The following is a 20,215-nucleotide window of genomic DNA, read 5'->3' on the forward strand; positions in this document are numbered from 1 at the left end:
CTGATTCACTTTTACAAGCCCATACACTTTTCCTTTCAAGTTTATCTTGGCTGAGAGCTCAAATAAAAAGACTGAGATCCACAATGAATGTTTTGCCTGGATGACTGACTTACCTACACTTGCCATGTCTGTCTGCAGGTAGAAACCTGAGCTCTGACAAATTGTAACTCACCCTTTCCTTGTTTACTCTCTTCTCTAGTCTGCCAACTGGCAGCAATTCTAGTAGTTTTCCCAGTAGTCTTTCTTTAAAAAAGAAAGAAAGAAAGAAAGAAAGCTCTTAATTAGCAGAATAATAATGGGTAGTAAAATGGAAAATATTGAGGGTGAAATATTTGCCACTTTTAAGGTGCCGTGTACTAGAGGCATCCAACAAATGTTGGTCCTCTTCTCCCTTGATGGGTTGATGTGGAACCCAAGGAACAACTCCATCCAGTCCCATGTCCATTTTCCCACCTCCGGGGACAAGGGGTCTGGACCAATGTTTTAGACACAGTTGCTGAGTTAGATGTTGGTTCATCACTTTTTAGTTTTATTTCTTCCTGTGAATATTCCCTCCCTCTTCCAGATATCTTCTATAGGAAAAACCATAGTTACTGTTTTATTTTCTACTGCTGAATACCTGTGCTTGGTGGGGTGCTGATATATATATATGTTGATGAAATCATCTTTGTGCATTATTATGATGCCTGTTTGGGGGTGGACAGGGAAAGAAAAAGAGGTAATAGTATCCTAAATTAACAACATAATATTATCAACACAGTTTTGTTTGTTGCTATCATTTATGGCCTGCCCTATGTATATGTATATGTATATGTATATGTATATGTATATGTATAATATGTACAAATTACTAATAGAGCTATAGGGATAGGAACTATATGAATGGGGAAGAGGGGTGGGAGGGATAGATTTTGCTCTGGCCTTTTTATGAATTCATTAGGTATTCCAAAATTTTTCTCTAGAGAGAACTCTAGATGCATCAATATTATTATAATAAGAATCCAGAAGAAGAGCATAAATTGAGTGGGCAGAGACTATGAGTAGATAATGGTAACCCTATTCCATTTGGGTTGCTGTAAGAGAATACCAAAAACTGGATGATTTAAACAACGAACTGTTTTTTTGTTGTTGTTTTTTTTCCCAGTCTTAGAGGCTAGAAATCTGAGATCAGGGTGCCAGACTGGTTGGGTTTGGGGTGAGGACTCACTCTGTTCTTGGTTCACAGTAGGCTGCCTACTCTCTTGTCCTCATATGGAAGAGAGAGGAAGCTCTGATCCCTTCATCTCCTCCTAAGGGCACGAATTATATCATGAAGACTCCACCCTCATGACTTAATCTAACCCTAACCATTTCCCAAAAGCCCCATTTCCAAATACCATCCCATTAGAAATTAGGGCTTTCACATATGTACGGGGGAGAGGAGACACAAACATTCAGTCCATAGCAATGGCTGAGAGTTCCCAAAACTGAAGCAAAGATACAAGTTTCCAGATGGAAAAAAATCTGCCGATGAGCAAGACAAAATTTAAGAACAATTTTTAAAAATAGGGGCACCTGGGTGGCTCAGTGGGTTAAAGCCTCTGCCTTCAGCTCAGGTTATGATCTCAGGGTCCTGGGATCAAGCCCCACGTCGGGCTCTCTGCTCAGTGGGGAGCCTGCTTCCCTTCCTCTCTCTCTCTGCCTGCCTCTCTGCCTATTTGTGATCTTTGTCCGTCAAATAAATAAATAAAATCTTTTAAAAAAAAGAACAATTTTAAAAAATAGTCTCAATGCAAGGAAATATCAAGAACATCATTAAGAACACAAAGAAAATTATGAAAACTACAAGGAGAAAGAATTATCTTGACATCAACTTTCCCATCAGCAATTTTGGTGCTGGAAGACCATAAAATCTTACCCCTGGAGTGTTGAAGAGTGCTTTGAACCTTGAATTCCATTCCCATCCAAACTCAAAATTGAATTCCATGCCCATCCAAACTCAAACTTGAATTCCATGCCCATCTAACTCAAAAATGAGAGTGAGAAATATGGATATCTAAAGAATCACAATGATTCCGAATGCTGCTACTTATCGAATTGCTGAATAACTGAAGTTCATAGAAAAATGAATCTAAACATAAGAGAAGCAAGAAGCAAGAATTCTTAATTTTCAAAAATGTCTGGTGTCGAGGGAACAAACCACAATTCAAGCCTTACACACTTATTTTTTTTATAATTTTTTGGGATTCTACATTTGACCAGCTGACAGTTTTATTTCTGACAGAGATAATCAACATCAGCACTAATACTTATTAAACTCTGTATATGCTCAACATTCTTTGAATTGCTTGTGATGTATGAATTCATTTAACCATCATGGCAACCTTATGAGAAAAACATTACTTTTTCTAGGTTGAAAACCAAAACATAAAGAAGCACCATTCTGGCTATGGTTAGAGGACTCATAAGGGCTAAAACTGAGATGTAGGGGCTGACAGTCAAGGGCCTGAGGTTACCCATTTAGCTGCCATGTTCCAGTGGGTCATCCATCCCTGCCTTCCGTCACGGGAAGCCTGCTGCTGGGAGACATTCTCAGAGTCTGGCCACACTCCTGCAGACAGACTCTGTAGCCAGCTCGGACTCCCCAAACCAGACCCGCCTCAGTTCTCAGGACTTAGTCATGTTCTGCTCTGTCTCTGATCCACTCAAGGCATTCAGCACTATTTGAAGCAAACACCCCCGAAAGAAGGCATTTGTGTTTCCTCTCTCACTCTTACACCCAAGGCCATCTTCCCCTCTCTGAACCCTCAGCTCAATGACCTTGGCCTTGTCTGAACCACTGCACATAGTGTTTATTCTTGATATCCTTGAGGTTTAACCAAGAGGATGCCCAAAGGTCTTTGACTCAAGCTTTTCCAAATTCCTATGCCCTTTGCTGCTAGGAGACCACAGCTCTAAACCATTTTCCATACAACCCCATTCCAGTCCCAACACTGGGGCTCCCTGAAGAGGCAGTTATCCTCTTATCTCCTTTATTCTGTTTTTTCTCGGTCCCCACAAAATGAAGCACGATGCCTGATCCTTAGGAATCAAGGTATGACAAATCTTACGAGCTAATGCAAGGACCACCTTGCATTATGACCCAATGGAATGACAACAAACAAATGTCTGTGTGGAAACGTGTTTATTTTTTTTCATATACTTGCAATTTTACATAAGTCGTAGACACATCTATGTGATACATAATACTAGAAATGTACGTAACATATATTTTCCTGTTGTTCAATACTTTCTTCTAGTTATTTATTATAAGAGGGCATGGAAAGGACAACCACTCATCCCTCATTATACAAACAAGTAAATGCATTTTTTAGATAGAAAAATTACTGACTACCTGCTTCTGCAACTATCAGCTGCATAAAACTGACAGTGAACAATAATTAAAACCATTATATAAAATAATAAATAATATAGTAAAAGTTAATGTTATACAATTAACCAATAGTAAAGAAGACCTAAGTGGGGCATCATCCCACTTAGGAGACCAAACGATTAATAGGTTTGCAATGTTATGGTGGACAGCTGTCTACTATTGCTGTACTTATCATTAGTGTCTAGTAGGAGTTGTTCAGAAAAAAGCAGAAATGTGTAGGAAAAGTCTCTAAATTCTTGGCACTTAACGCAATTTGGAGGCTTACAGCTCATACTATGAAATCCTATGTAGAAACAGAACTTTTCAATTTTCAGGTGAAACAAACCTGCCAAAAAAGAGGATGTTCTTGGTGACTTTGTGCATAATAAAGAAGAGGAAAGGGTGGTCCGCCACAAACTGTGGGCCTCCGTGGCCAGTTCTTCCTGACACAACGGCCCCGGTGCCAGCAGCTGCTTCCGTGCCCTCTTCGTTCACATCCACGGTAGCTTGATGGAACACTTGGGACAGAAACAGGTCATCGTTGTCAGACATTCCTGAGAAGTTGGCCCGGCTCTGGCTGAAGGCTTGCTCCATGCCCATGCTCTGGAGAATGGATCTGAGTTCATAGCGTTCTTCTAATTTGAACCGAGGGAGGTATACCTCCACATCATCTTCGGCCAGCTTGTCTTTGCTGGTCCAGTTGATGAATTTATCGTAGGTTATTTCATCTTCCAGCTACAAATCCAAACATTAAAGAAAAAACCCCTTAAGTGCTCAGAAGTCAAATAACTTACAAGTCTCATGTTAACAATCAATGACTTTAACTTTACCACATTGTGGGTGATAGAAAAATGTAATACACTGGTGAAATATTTGCAAGAAAGTAGCATGTATGACATATTTTTATGCTCTGAATGAAAGTTTGAGACATGAACATTTATAATCAACCAATTCACATGTTTCTGCGAGGAGCTACACACCATTTTCTACACCTATAGATATGCTTCTCATGAAAAGTGAGTTTAGCTCCAGAGGTTTCAAACAATACAAGCTGGAATGGCTTACCAACTCCAAGCCAGTGGACACATCACTGATTTTGTCTGGAAGCAACAGGAACATGCTGATATCTCCAGCATATGGGAGTTCTAGAATCTGAGTCTTTAGGTCACTTATGTAGCCAATGTTTAGTTCTTTACGCAAGTACATCATCTGTACAGGTTTGCGCTGATTCTAAAATGATTAAAAAGTAAAATATGAAAGTTGATATTGAGTCACAAGATTTATAATTAGACATGAAGAAATCGATTCTGCTGTAGTGTCAAAGAAATATGTTCTTAAAAATCAACAAAATAAATTATTTATACCCTTAGAGTTGCTCTTGTTAGCTTTATCATGATTACATCTATTATTAAGATGGACAACATTAATAATTATAATAATACTAAAATATTTGTTCAGCTCCTGCCTTAGGCCAAGAACTCTGTGCAATCTCACTGAATCCTGACAATAGCCAAGTTTTACTGATTAAAAAATGGAATTCCCAGAAGATAAATAAGGTCATAGATGGTTACTAGTAGAACCTTAGTGGTAGAACCTACAACTGCACCCAGAATTATGTAATTATAAAGCCCATGGTCCTCACCATTATGCATATGGTCTCTCAGAAAATTACTGAGTGATACTCAGTAGCTGGAAAAAGCCCAACTGTCCAATGTGCATAATTTATTACTAACAAGTCATACAGGAGCATGAGTGGTCTCTAACTTTTCTTTCTCTATCTTGGCCAAGATCCTAAAATACATGCTAGGAAAATCCATCTTGTCTCATACCGCATTCACACGGAAAGGATAAAGCCCATTCAATTTCTTCTCAAATGGAGTTTTCCACTTTCCTTTGAAGTAGACAGCATTCACCAGGACCATCTTGGTATCCCCATCTACAGAACCTTCAGGTAACAAGTCTGGGATTTTGCCTACAGAAAACAACATATGCTTAGGGTTCATGACCAAGAACTGTGATGATGCTATGATTTGAATCTCTTGAGTCACCATCAAACTCAGCATCTACATTTGTCAGATTCTACAGAGGTGATTATCTCAAGCTCAGGTTTTTCTCCCAATTTATTTAAAGCATAAATAAATCAGACCACCGTTCAGAAGGTTTGCAAAGTCCAAGAGAAAATGAAGGAGTTATGCATTTAAAATTTAGAATGACTATCAAACATGGAAAGATTTTCACCTCCTTTTATGTTGTTTTCTCAAGTTTCTCAAAGTTTAGCACTCCTTCTAGATCAGATCCAGACAATCTATGGGTTTGACCCACTGATTCATTCAAAAACTGTCTTATTTTTTTTTTTTGAAGTTGTGCTAGATCTATAGTAGGAGTTGGGGACATACAAGAGGGGAAAAAGGAAGAATTGCCCTGGAGGGGTTGAGAATATTAGAAGAGGCATTCAGAACCAGCAGTGAGACAATGCGTCAGAAATCCTGCAACAGAATGCAAAGTACTAAGGCTGTGCACAGAAGGGGGTACATGAATAAGCCAGGGAAGAAAGGGTCTCAGAAATTGTAACACCCAACTGTGGTAGTTAAGAACAACAACAACAACACGGCTTGAGAAACAGCCCACTTACACTTAATACCTGCCCTATAATTTTTCAATGGCTCAAACACATTATTTTACTTAATCCTGATGGCTATTCTATTGGGATATTACTAGTGTCATTTTACACAAAAAGATCCTCCACTGAGAAAGGTTAGCAACCTCCTCAAGGTCACAAACTGGGAAAGTGGTCAGGATTCTGTGTCCACCTCTACCACCTCCCGATCCTACTGACAGATGCAGGACTCACATAAAGGTCAATGGAATCTGACCAGCTTCCCTTTATCCATTCGATATATACCCCAGGCAATGAAAACTCTTGGTTACTATTGAAAAATGCTACAGCTTTACTTAACTTTGTGATGTAAATGACAGAATTCATGTGATCATAATAAATAAAACAGACAGTTCCCTCAAATTATTACAAAATTTGGTGAAGCAGTCAGCCCAAAGGATGAGGCATTTGGACAACACAACTGCTTGAGTCACGGCCGCTGGAGACAATGCTTAGAAAGAAAGCGAATTCGTGCTGATCTCAGAAAAGCAGAACTCATACGTGTCTCTTGAATTCTGCAGTCGGTTTTTACTTTCGCTTCTGCTAATCCTCCCTTTCCCTTTTTCCTCTGTGTCAGCGGTTTGTCAGTATTTTAGAACAGTAATTTCAAAATCCGTTATAGAAATGAAGAACAAAGGGAGAACAACTATTTTCAGAGCAACGAAAATATTTTATAAGTTCTACAGAACCTGTGCTTTTTCCCAGTATGGAGGCCAAGAAACCAAGACTGCAAACCATTGCTTGCAACCATGTTTTAAACATAGGAGTTACAGGAGCATTTTCTTTTTACCTACCTTATAAAGCAAACTTTTTAAACACCCAAATAAAGAATTCAGAATTAGACTAAGGATCAAAGACAAAGAACCCCCAGTTTCATCATTAACTGGTAGTGGAATCTTGAAAGAGTCAGTTAACCCCTCTGAGACCAAAAGTCCACCACCATGAAGGGGCAAATTTGGATAAATTATCTCCAAGGACTTTTCCAGTCCTGAGAGCTCATAAATCTATGAAATGCCCTGAACAAATCTAATAATTTCTGTGTTTTTCTTCCTAGAAATCCATCTATATATTGCTAGTCAGCAATTATTTATTTATGACCTATAATCCAACCTGGAGATTTAGAAGAACGAAGGATTTTCATTATCAGCCAAAGACTGTGCTAATTTTTGTGGAGACACAGGAGAAGAGTGACATATTGGCCTACCCTCAAATAATTATGGTCTGTATGGGACGGCAAAGCAAACAAAATAAAATCAGGTCAGCTACAGTTGAAGGCTGTATAAGGCGAACGTTAACAGGACTCATGAAGCTAACAAAAGAGCAAGGGGGTAGAGAAGAGGGGAGAGGCTGGGAGGTACCTCTAGAAAGGCTAGGGCTTTGGCTTGCCACTTAAATTAAACTCTGGCATTAAGGAATGCGTAAGAAGTAAGTATGGAAGGCAGCAACCGAGAGCTCAGGGGCCAGCAGTCATCAAGTATGGTCTGTTGGATAATTAAGAATTCGAAAGTCAAGGTGAAGAGTAAGATCTTCTGCAGAGGCCAGCTGGAGGGCAGCGACGCTGCTTCTGTGTGGGGACGGCATGACAAGTGTGTGAGGTCAGTCCCCTCTGCAGTCTCCTCCCCTCCCCTGTACTCTACACTGGAGGCCAGCCAGTCTCCACTCCTTGCCTCAGAGGGCCAAGCTCTCTCACCTCAGCGTCTTGGCACATCTATACACTGTGTCTAGAATCCTCTCCCCATGCCCTTGGCCTGGCCAGCTGCAGCCCATCCTCCTAGTCACGACATAAGTACTTCTCATTCCAGGAAGACCCCTCCTGTCATAACATTGGAGGCAAGCGCCTTCCTCACGCGCTCCCATGCGGTGTCCTGTATGTCCCCATCAAAACACTTATGGTCACTTTACAGCCATCACCGACTGAACTGAATGCCTCCCCTAGATTGTAAGTTTAGAGTGGCGGCGTCTGAGTTCTCTTTCTTTTACAGAACATGTACAGTGCCTGGCACGTCATACGCGGTGGATTCAATAACAATACAATAACAACGAATGGATGATTTAATCAAGTGTGAGTCCTGGTAAAGAACAGAAGAGAAGCAGGAACCCATGAAAGAATTAGGGACATAAGCTCCAATAGTAGAAGTGATTCAGCAGGGACCAAAAGAGCCTCACAGCAGGTAGACTTGGAATGGTGAAAAACAGGTAAAATTATTTTCTGATCCCTTCTCCTTTGTTGCCAGTGGTCCCACACCAGTTACTCAGCGGAGAGTCACACCTTTTTTCTTTGTTTTTGTCCCAGCAGAGAGAGAGCACGATTATTTCAATACTGGTATTTCCTACATTGGAAGATGTGTCTGTCTGTTCTCATCTTCCATCCTAATATCCAAAATCGGATTATTGAAGTACTGAACACATGTCTTCCTTTAGTAGACCTCAACTATTTTTTTTTCACTTAATGCACCACTTGGCTAAATGAGAATTGGGTTATGTTAACCAAAATAATTAAGGTGAAGGGAATTTTAAGGGAGTTAGGGCTAGGCACAGGAGTGACTTTTTGAAAAAAATAGATCAACGGTTTCTAACTGAAAAGAACAACAGGAAATATGGCTTTGGTTTTACCTTTGGTCTGAGTCTTGACCCAAGAATTAATCTTTTTTCTGGTTTCTTCAGCACGTTCTAGGAAGTCGACCGCCTGGGGTTCTGTCGAGTAGTATTTCTTGGAGAGTTGCATATATTCCTTTAAAGCAAGAAACCAGCCAAAGGTGACCCAGAATATACACTGAACAAGACTTGATGTAATTGTAAATCATGGGCTTACTGTCAAGAGTTGCAGGGGGCGGGGGGTAAGGGGCTGAGGTAAGGGAAGGGGTGGAGGGTGGCCCTGGGGGGCTGGGAGGCTGAAAGAGGAAATGGTGTGGGTTGTAAATGCTCCGTTGACCCCCTTGCCCATACTCATTTGCCCTCCTGAACTGTGCATTACAGACACTGAGTCCGAGGGGAAGGCTGGGCATGTGGGGAATGGTCCTGGAAATCACTGTTCCCCAGCTGTGGCAGTCACTCTGCAACGTGGGGCCTTTGTATTCATTGTGGGCGGGAACACTTGACCTCAGGAGCATGCAAACAGCTGCTGTGACCCTGGGTGTTTGGAGCCTCAGGGCGCTCATGTGGAATTCTGACTCTCTGTGGGCATCACAGACAGCAGCCTCGAAAGTGACCCCATTGCACACGGCGGGGCCTGACATTTCAGCTGCAGGCTCCACTTACTTCCTTGAACCTCGCTGACTGCTCTCCAAACAGCATATTGACGCTCTCCAATAAATACTCCCCTGTGGACGCATTGATCGCCGAGCTGAGAGAGCTGAACGAGTTGTGGACTGCCGCTCCAGCTTGTGCCTGAAACAGAAAGGAGGGGTCTCTTTAGGTAACACAGGGTGGCTAAGCGAGGTATTTCTTAAGCAAACGTGTTCTTTCAGTGCAACAATAAAATGCCGTATAATGGATACTTGGCATTTTCTGACACTTAGAGGAATCTCTGAGGAAATACTTCTGATACAGCGTGCTAAAACCCAGAAAGCAACGTTTCACTCGTTTCAAATTTTGCTGCACCTATAGATTACATTTCACCTTGAAGTAACCGATGTCCTAGAAGGAAGTGAGGCTTCTTTTATAATTTCCTGAATTCAAGGTCTCTAAGGGATTTTATTATACTAAAATATTACCTAAGAAATGTTCTAGAAAAATTTAATGTATGTCCAAAAGTACCCATTTTATAATTATAGGGGAGTCTGTACAGTGGGAAATCTGGGTTCTAGAAAGCCCATGAAAATATAGGTGAATTCTAATATTCAACCCGGAGTTTGTAAGCATGACGACAGACATAGGACTCAGTCACAGTCGCAGCAGGCAAAGCAAGGGACAGAGCCCTGCAGATGGGCTGCCAGGTGTCCCAGGAGACTGGCTGGATTTCCATCTTGATGGGGCCCTCTTCCCCTCCTCTAGCCCATAATTCCCTGGGCAATGGGGGGAATGGAGCAGCATTGCAAGAAGGAAGTTATGGACGATATCCCCTTACCAAACCCATAGTATATTAGGGGAGTTGTTTATCAATAGGAGTCCATCTATGCCCAGCAAGTTAGCCGGAGAGCTGGTGTTTAAGGAAATAAAGTATTGAGAAAAGATATTAACTGAGATAGATGAGAAAAGATACTAACTGAGATAGATGATGAATAGATACATACATACATACATACACAGACAGATGATAAACAGGTAGGGAGGTTGAGAGGGATATCCAAGGGTTGGTGGTCTCTCATGAAGTCATGGGGCCTGACCTACCCCATTGCTCAATTGTTTGTCACTCTACCTTCTTCCACCTGGAAACCTGCATCCATGCATGTGTATTCTAGGAGCTGCTACCACGATTTCAGAATAAATTACACATGCCCACCTAATGGCAGAGTGATGTGATTAAATCCAGAAACAGTGTTTGACCTGAAAGCCCTGAAGTCTAGATTCTACTCTGGCCCTGCCCATATTTATCATGTGCCCATAGGATATTTCTTTAAGGGCTCTGAGTCTTGGTTTTCTTTCTATGAATGGAAGAAGTTGTACTAAGTTCCTTCCCTGTCTACCACTGTGACTTTAAGAAGATTCTAGAAATAAAATGCAAAAGGAATTATGAACCAGTGAGTCAGATACCTGCAAAATGGCCTCAGGATAAGTGCCCCTCTGGATCTGTTGCATGAGTTCACAACCGGTGAGGTTCACTGGGGTCACTGGGGTCTTCTGAGCTCCAACCTTGTCAAACTGAAACACCTACATTTGGAATTAGAGACAATGTATTTATGAGTATATTCTCCTGCTAGATTACGTCACCTTGAAACCAGTGGTGCTCAGGTACCTCTTGGAAGTCCTATCTACTTTCCTGCCTTTGTGTCTCAGAAATAAGCACATACACTTTACACATAACATATAGGTGTCTGCAACTGAAATTTCTCTCACAAGATACAGCTTGAGTTATTTTACACCAATCCATATATATACTGGCCATTTTGACAACAATTTGTTCTTATGAGATGATTTGTAACCTTTTCACTAAAGTATCTAAATTACCATCCAAGCCATAAACGGACTTGATAACAAATGCCAGTATTTTGAAGAAAAAAATAAGGTTAATTCACTACCTTGTAGGTCTCTGTCTTTTCAAAGGCCTTATCTATTATCCACTTCTAATCTGTCAAAAACTACAAGCCCAAGTTAGTTTAGGCATAAATACACTTACTATTAACAGGGATCCCATAAAATATTTGCACACACTGTATTACACAGAGAAACCAGCATCCATGTGGAGGACAGGTGACCGGGGTCAGATGACCTCTGAATCTCTTTATATCGTAACTGGCAGATCCAGAAAACCCAGTGAAGCTGGAGGGTGGAAAGCTGGTCCTACGAAGCTGTCTCGGGCTCCTTCCCAGCACAACAGCTTTCCAGCCTGGCCTCTCGGGTCTCAGCACCCCCAGCCTGGCCCTGCACCCAGGTCTTCCCCCAATCTCCCACACCCCTTGGGTCCCATTGGGCCCGCATCGCATCCCTTGTGGGGCCTGCGGTGAGGAGGACTTCTCTGGTGAGTGGATTGATGGTAGGGACTCTGCTGACAAAGGAAAGGCAAGCTTGTCCAGCCAGGTGGTGTTTCTGGGTTGGCAGGACAGGTGTTAGGGGCTATGGGATCTTTCTCTGCTCTTCCGATTATATGTCATAAGTCCCATCTAACCCTCTGAAAAGAAGTGGCCCTACTCTTGCTCCTACAGAAGGGAAGAATATTTCCCAGAACAGCTTTTCTGGTTTTCGTCCTTTCTGAGGAAGTTGACACTTAAATCGGGAGTCTCCTGGCTAGCCCTAAAGCCTTCCTGAATCACAGCAAAAGCCCCCACAGAAATGGGGGATGGGAGGGGACCCTGGGCCATGCAGAGGCCGTGGGGTAAATAGAGGCACTGCCCAGCCAGGCAGTGGAGCCTGAGGGGAGCCTGGGGCTTCATTCTGAACATAAGAGCCTTCCACATCCTCCTTTCTTTCCACTGCCACCATGACCTTTACCAGGCGCACCAAGTCCCAGCCGTGGGACCTCTTCCTGGCCCCGCTTCCTGGTCTATAGAAAGAACACGGTAATCACAGCCTCAGCTCCTAGTGGCACTCAGCATGTGGGCAAACTCATGAAAGGCTTTTAGACGCCTGGCTGAGGCCCTGAGGTTCACTAGCTGTTAACACAGATGCAGCTCCCAGACGCTCTGCGGTTGACTCTAGCCTTCACACCTGTCCTCCAGCGGGTCCGCTCTCATGCTCTTTGTGTAGATGAGAAAGCAGAGGCTCAGAGAGTCTCCATGCCTTCCTTCACACACCTAGTAGAGAGCGGCAGAGCCACCACTCCACACAGCCGGGCCTGTCCCCAAAGTCCACCCTCCTTCCTCCAAGCCAAAGAGCCTCTCTTCTTTTTTTTAGTAGGTAATGAACCACATTTTCCTTTGAATTATAAAACCAGTAGAGCAGCAGAGTTATAAAAAAACAACAGAACATCTTTGCCTACACCCACATGCTTGAAGCACTTTATAGATACAGAAAAGCTATCTGTGCTCAGAGAGACAGATAACGTTCATTCGCCTCTGGTGTCAAAATCTTTTTTTTTTTTTTTAATTTTAACAACCTAGAGTACTTCATTTCTCACTTTCCCTCACAATATATTGCTTCTGCTCCCTTTATAGTGAAAAAACTAAGACCCTGATGTTTTCTGAAGTTTGACATGAAGTTCAAGCTTTCCAGCCTCCTCCAAGGGGAAGAGAATAAAGGGGAAGGTGTGTTGCCAAATACCGTCGGTATCAGGGTTGAGCAACTGAGTTTTGTTGTAAGCCTAGATATTTAAACTGCCACATTCACCGGGAGGGATATCTTTTACTTCCCTGTCTTGTGCAGTGAGATTGGCTAACACTCCCTGTGAACAGCCTCAAACCAGGCCCACGGTAAATGGGTCACTGTGCACCAGCAAAGGACAGCCGTAGTCTCAGGCACGGTTCTCGTGGGAAACCCAAAAGTGGCCGGGGGCATTTTGGTGTGACTGAGAGCACGGCATGTGCTTGTGAGAAATCAGGGCCTGTACCTCAAGCACTCAATGTCAACATTTGTGGCTATGTGAGTCTGAAAGACTCTTAATTATATGATGACCTTATCCGGCTCACTGACCTCAGACATAACAGGAGCAGGTTGAAGTCATCCCAGGGGAGTCCTGTGGCATGTGGTAGATTTCCAAGGCCCAAGACTCAATGAAGGAGTCCCCTGACTGAGCTGGTGTCCCTTCACCAAGCACTGAAGCCAGTGGACTTAGCAGAAAGGCCTTACAATGTTCATGCACACCCTGTCCACCCTGATTTTGAAAACTGGCCATCAGGCCAGATGCCATTTTGTTGATGTGACCTCACGGGGTTGATAACGTGGCCGAGGCCCTCTGAAGTCACACCTTGTATCTCCAGCAGTGTGGTGGCCAGAGCTTTTCAGGACACTCTCCGTTATCTACAGTTGAAAGTTTTCATGGTTTAGCTGCTTTGGAGATTCGAATCTAGGGAACTTGTGTGGTGATGGCACGTGACAACTGACCTCGGTAAAGTCAAGCTACCTGAAGCATACAATCTCAATTCTACAATTCCATTCAGGAGAGACCCAGTCCTAGTTTGGAGCTTTAACAGACACTTACCTTGGCCATCTGGTCTGCAGTGTTGCCTCTGGCACCCAGGTAGACCATGGCCATGGTAGATGAGATGCTCCACGGAGAGAAGAAGAGATTCGGGGTGGCACTAGTATTTGCCAGATGCTTGAAGAAATTGAGGGCAAAGATTGTGTTGGCCACATAAAGGTCTTCCATTGTTTCAATCTGGAAGGAAAGTGAGGAAGAAAGAAACAGGTCTGAAAGGTGACTCAACATTTTGGGTGATATTGGCCCAGTAGTACATGGTGTTCCCTGCACAGGAAAGGGGTTCCCTCTCTGCTCTTCCTTCATGGCACAGCATGAACTAGAGCCCAGATGTCGTCATGGTCATGCGACATGAGCAACCTCACAGGGCTCCAGGCTTCATGCGATGTTCTGCTGTTACCAACTTAAAATCCTTAATAATTTTGAACAAAGGCTCTGCATTTTCCTTTTACACTGGATCCTGCAAATTATGTAGCTGATCTTGAGATGCAGGGAGCAGTTACATGAGTAGGGACGTTTCATATAATAATCATAATAAGAGCAATGACAATGAATAGCATTTATTAGATTTTTACTATACAACAGATGCCGTTCTAAACATTCTACCAACCGTTTAATTCTTACCAAAACCTTATCAGAAAGGCATTGCTATTTGCATTTTACGAAGGAAGAAACAACAGCACAGAGAATCAGGAAAGTGACCAGTGTGACCCAACTATAAAGGGCAGGACCAGGTGTCGGAGCCAGGTGGGGGGCCTCCAGGGTCACACTTTCAACCTCAAGGCTCCATCCACAAATATCCAGCACACACATGGGCAAATACACGCAGAGTCAAACACGTATTCCTGTTGGCCCCAGCTGAGATCACCAGTCTTCCTTCAGACTCTCTGTTTCTAGAAGTGGCTTGGATTCATCAGTTGAGGTTGGTGTTTTTACCCACTTTCTACCTCCTGTATGCCCCACCCCTCCACACCTACATCCACAACCTGCAATAAAACAGCTTCCCATGCTAAGGAGTTCAGTATGGGGGTGCTGGAATGGTCGCCGGCTTCTCCTGCACCCCCGCCCCCCCCCCCAGCAGGCAAATCCATTGCAGGCAACACTGCATGCAATGAACATGTAACAGACACACACACACCCTATCACCACCTGAAGATAAAGGACGGACGCACCTTCTGTGACCCATGTGAAGCGGAAAGCATGGACACACCCGAGGTGTGTATGGTATCTGTTGGTACTGGCCAGTGATCATTTTTCTGGCTCTGTGTTATGCTTTCACAGTGGCTTAAAACACACCCTATAATTACCAAAATATATAAATATACCAAATGACGCTGACACTCATCCCACAGGAACCTTTGTGACAGTGGCTTCCCAGAGCTGAGGAGGGGCTGATGGAGGCTCCGAGGTGAGGGACGTCCCCATCTGTAGGCTTGGCTCACTCAGCAGGCTTCCCAGCAAGGGCCAGGACTCACTTCCCTCCCCAGTCCTGGGGTTGTCTTAGGGGAACACTTGGTTCATGAACACTCTTCTTTAAGAAAATCATTACAATCTGAATCAAAATGTCTCATTTGAAATACCACCCAAGTGTATTTTATTGAGACAAAATTGTAAATTAAGCAAAATTTGTCCCTGAAACCATTTCTTCTCATTCAATCCTCGCAGGATCTGAAGAGGTTACATACTGTTATCTTCATTTTTTAGGTTGCCTCCTGATGCTCAGAGAGCTTAAGTAACTCGCAGAAGGTCACAGAGCTTCTATGCAATGGTTCAGGGATTTAAGCCTAGGTCTGCTTCAGGAACCCACTCGGTCCACACTGCCTCACAGTGCCTCTCTTTGTTGGTGGTGAATTTCACTATTATGTGTAAGAGTTTAGGCAAGTTACTAGCTTGAGAAATGCTAGAAAGAGGAAATAAAAATAGGAAGGTAGCAAGTCTGTAATGCTCCTAGAAGGCGTATTAAGTAGGAAAAACAAACAAACAAACAAACTCCACTATTGTTTTGTGTTTTTTTTCTTGCTTCATCACTGAGATTGGATTAACTGGGTGACTCAGACATTTGTTTCCTCTTCCCTCTACTGATTGAAAATTGTCTTGAAACTAATTAGTCTTACTGGGCAGATCATTTTTGTGAACTGCCTCATAACATTTTGGAAACAAACTGATAATTAATATCATAAATAAAATATATCTCTATCCTCATGTGAAGAAAATAAGGATAAACTCAGAGCCAGAAAAGTAACCGCAGGCTTCTCCCAGACGGAATTCATTATACTAGCCTGCGTAGCCAGTCACTCTGACACTAACAAAAGGTAAGTGCTACTATCAGAGAGGCTTTTGATAGATGTCTGGTGGCTTTATGAAGGAAAAAAGTAAATAAGGACAGAATTAAATTCTCCCAGGTGCATTTGCTTCTTTTAAAAATAGTTTGGCTTTTATTCCTTGAATAAGGGGCAATTAATGGCATTTAACATAAAAAAAAAAAATCTCATGTCTATATTGCAGTTACCAAATTCCTTCAGCAGCATTGTTTTTGTTTAATTTGTGTCAATACCTGCCCAGGAAACCCTAGTAATTTCTTGATACAAAAATACGGAGATGTACATCTCACGGCTAGTTAGCTTCAGAGCCCAGACAATCTCAGCCTTCTGGTGCTTTTCACATGAGGTTTGAGAAGTTTGCAGTCTTGGAAATCTATGAAGGCACACATACACCATTTTTCCTCTCAGGCAACTCCACACCTTACCTTTAGGTGGGACTCTGCCTGAGACAGTGCACAACTGAAGTCACAGAATGATGTCAAATGACATCATCGCCCGAAACAGGTGACACCTGTTGTGTGTTTCTTATCATTAAAATTTTTAAAAATTGTTTAATTTCTGAATATCATCCCACTAATTAAGGTTTAATATCATCACGGGGAAGAATAAATGGAGAATACACGTGGGGCTGGGCTCCATGATATTTGTGTCACTTCCTGCCCCACAAGTTGACAAACGTGCCCTAAAGCTGGGCACACATCATCAAGCTGGGAGGTGTCCTGAGGCACCACCAAGGGCCTCTTCTCATTGGTGCTGGATGCTAGATTTGAGTTTGCTGTGGCATTTAAAACAATCTATTTTACGACAACATAGTGCAAATATTTAGAAATTGACCACAAAAGGCAATGAAGACAAAGAGAAAATAGTACCTTCAAGGAAATGTCCCATCCAAACTTAGTACCTTCTCCCCCCCAACAAAATTAAAAGCAGTTCCTGTTATTTGATGACTTTCATAATGAATGAATGTCTGTTTATGGATATTAAATGATTTATTGAACTATTACTTCAGTCAATCCAACAACTGTTTGAAAAATTTTTCTCTTCCACCAAATTGACCAATTATTGAACTCAATTCAATAAGTACAAGGGGGGATTGAACAGACCCAACTCAGACTGCTGCTGAATTTCTGTAATTTCTGGTAGTTTTAGATAAAGACTGTCATCTTTCTTGTTTTTATTATATTTATATACAATTTATAGGTTTACTTTCATTGCTTAAATTACTATATTTTAACTGATCTACGATTTCCATCCAATTCTGTGTCAAAACCCTAGTTAGTAAAGAATATACGTATTCTAACCTGTTCAGTAAAATCCCCGTCTCAACTTGACTGGGCACCATAGTTCAGCTAATGTTACACACACATCTGCAGCCTTCTGAGATTCAAAATTAAGTCTTACTACAAATTTAATTCAAATCTTGACCCAAAATATTTTCACTTAAGAGAAACCTAAACAAGAAAACACCATGACATTTTTACTCATTTTCTAAAGACACCCCACGCTTTAATTTTCATTATTAGTAATACAAGTAAGAAGGAAGACGGAGAAAAATGAAAACCTGTTTCCCCGGCCATGGAAATCACTGAAAAATACCTGGTTATTCCCGGAGGTGCTGCTGACAAGAAAACGTCCTCAGAGAGCTGTCATAGTGCACACACGGAGTGGACTGGTTTTATACAGCTCTGCCCCTCCCACGGAGCATTTTTTTTCCCTCACTCTCTTTCTAATCTGTATCCTTTGAGTGATTCAACATTTTACTCAGAAAGACATCACTATTATAAAAATGCTTGTTTGCTAAGGCTCCATTTAAGAAATTTGTTCGGAGGATGACGTCATCCAGAAACTTAAAAATTTGGCAATACCTACACATGCCTGTTAAAATTAGCTAACGTTTGTCAGCCTGTTTCAAGCACCCTCTCTGTACCTGCACCCAAGGACAGTGCCGAACTCTACAATTACCCTTTTATCATTGCACAGGGATGGCTCGTGGACCCTTTGCATTATTTAAAGACAATAGAATCCTTTCTTTCTGAGTCTAGACAGCCCCCAAGTGACCCTTTGGGCATGGAAAGGAAAAGAGAAACACTATTTTTATTTCTTGGAGATTCTCTATTTTAAACTGTCTTAAATTTCTCAAAGTGGAATCTTCTAAATAATTCTGGGTTCCACCCAAATCTCCTGTCAGCAGCCACACCCAAATAACTTTCTATTTGCCCAGTGTTTCCAACACAGATCTTATCTTTTATTATACAAAGAAAATCCACTCTGTACTTAACATTGACTTTTAACTCTAGGATCATGACGTTGAAAACTTGATTGAAAAAAATCACTAGGTGGGGGTGCCTGGGTGGCTCAGTTGGTTAAGCATCTGACTCTTGATTTCTGCTCAGGTGGTGATCTCAGGCTTGTGAGATGGAGCCCCAGTATATCAGGCTCCGCACTGAGCAGGGAGTCTGCTTAAGATTTTCTCTCTCTCCCTCTCCATCTGCCCCTCCCCGCCCCTGTCACAAACGTCCATGATTTCTCTCTTAAAAAAAAAAAAAAATTAATAAAAAAAAAAGCAAAGTTTAGGGAAAAAAATGTCACTAGGTGTTTAGATACAGGAAAGGAATTAAAGGACAAAAACAGATAAAAAATAGGCATGATGAGTGATAATTTGAGTCTAAACATGGTTATATTGTTTGATCTAATTGACAAGGGCAAAACACTAAAGGTGGCTTTTCATCTATTTGCTCTACTTTCATGTATAGGAAATCCTCAAATGGAAGAGATGGTTAGAAGTAAAAGCACTGTGTTTCTTCTCAGCTGCTGTGGCAAGCTCCTGTCATGCTTGGAGAGCTGGGTTAACAACCTGAATGTCAGTGACACCAAGTCTGTGGTTTGAGCCCTCTATGGGCTTCTTAGCTCACCTGTGGTTCACAGAGCTAGATCTACCCATACCTCATCTTGCTTTTGTGAGTCTCCCATCCAAAGGAGTGGGGGTGACTTAGCCCAAACCCCTCATTATTATCAGAGGGACAATGGGATAAGTGTATTCTTCAGAATCTGTGTCTAGCAGCCAAAAGCCAAGTTATGTGATTTTCTTAATCACTGGAAGACCCAGGTCACATCAAGAAAAAGCAGGAATCCCACCCTCGACAATGATCTTTCAACTCCTAAGTTCCTCCATGACACCAAAGGGAACTCATAGGCAGCCACTGACCTTTTTACAAGTTTTAACATTCCCCAGTGCTCAGCCAGATCTCTGTCTCAGCGAGTGATCAGTAGATGCCATTGTTGGTCCAGGGGTCCCCCTTTCCACACTCAGTCTCCTGGGGGGCCCCTCTGGCAGTGTCCACAGGACCAATCTGTTCAACTGTTCTTGAACCACACATTGGCAGCTCAACAATCTATTGGGCCAATAGCGGATGTAGCTAGAAACCTAGCCACCCTTTGCTTTGCTCACTTTTCAGGCTCTACTGTTTCCATCTGATTGTTTTCATTCAATTATCCTTCTCAACAAGAATGCTATCCTCCCTTCTCCCCACTGACCCAAATCTGTGAGGTTCTGCTCATACTCCACAGCTTCCATGAATCCAGTCTGATTTCTATAAATCTCAGTGAAGTCATGCTATGTAGAACTGCACCTCTTAGAGCTATAACATACAAGCGTATTATTAATTCATTAATTAATCATATGTATTCTAGATATTTCATTTGAATGGGCTTCTATTCTCAAATAGGTTCTACACTTACTGCCCCTTCAGCAGCAAGAACAGTGCTGAGGATCAAGCTGGTACTTAACAAAATACCTTTTGACTGAGAGAAATGCTAAGACTTTCTAGAAAGGCTCTTTAGTATGGTGAGCAAAGATATGGATCCTGGGAGACTCAGAAAGGTCGAATTTGAATTTTCTTTCTGCCACTTACTAGTTATATAATCTTGCACAAATTTCTTCCTCAACTTCTCTGAGCTTAAGTCTCTTAATGATGCTGCTACTGTCCGTTGCCTCTGCGAAAGCAATCAAATTTCTGCCCTTTTTCTTCCTGATCTTGTTCAGGTATCAAGAGATTCCTTGCCTTGAGGAAGGAAGGCCTCATTGTTGGTTGGTGGGTAGCTATATAACCCAACCTTGG

At 42.2% G+C, this 20,215-nt stretch overlaps 1 protein-coding gene across 1 annotated transcript; it reads right to left on the reverse strand.

Moving 5' to 3' along the window:
• Window positions 1-3,148: 3,148 nt before the first annotated feature.
• On the reverse strand, window positions 3,149-17,823 carry LOC111154270 (serpin family B member 2). The gene is made up of 8 exons (XM_022513778.1): window positions 17,694-17,823; window positions 13,780-13,956; window positions 10,740-10,856; window positions 9,306-9,434; window positions 8,661-8,778; window positions 5,221-5,363; window positions 4,457-4,621; window positions 3,149-4,126 (listed from the first exon to the last, which is right to left on the reverse strand). Exons 2-8 carry the CDS (start codon window positions 13,945-13,947, stop codon window positions 3,716-3,718), a joined length of 1,251 nt encoding a protein of 416 aa, XP_022369486.1. The 5' UTR covers window positions 13,948-13,956; window positions 17,694-17,823; the 3' UTR covers window positions 3,149-3,715.
• Between the last annotated feature and the right edge of the window lie 2,392 nt (window positions 17,824-20,215).

Source organism: Enhydra lutris, unplaced genomic scaffold (assembly GCF_002288905.1).
Source record: "Enhydra lutris kenyoni isolate GAN:26980312 unplaced genomic scaffold, ASM228890v2 scaffoldscaffold36, whole genome shotgun sequence".
NCBI classification, from domain to species: Eukaryota; Metazoa; Chordata; class Mammalia; order Carnivora; family Mustelidae; genus Enhydra; species Enhydra lutris.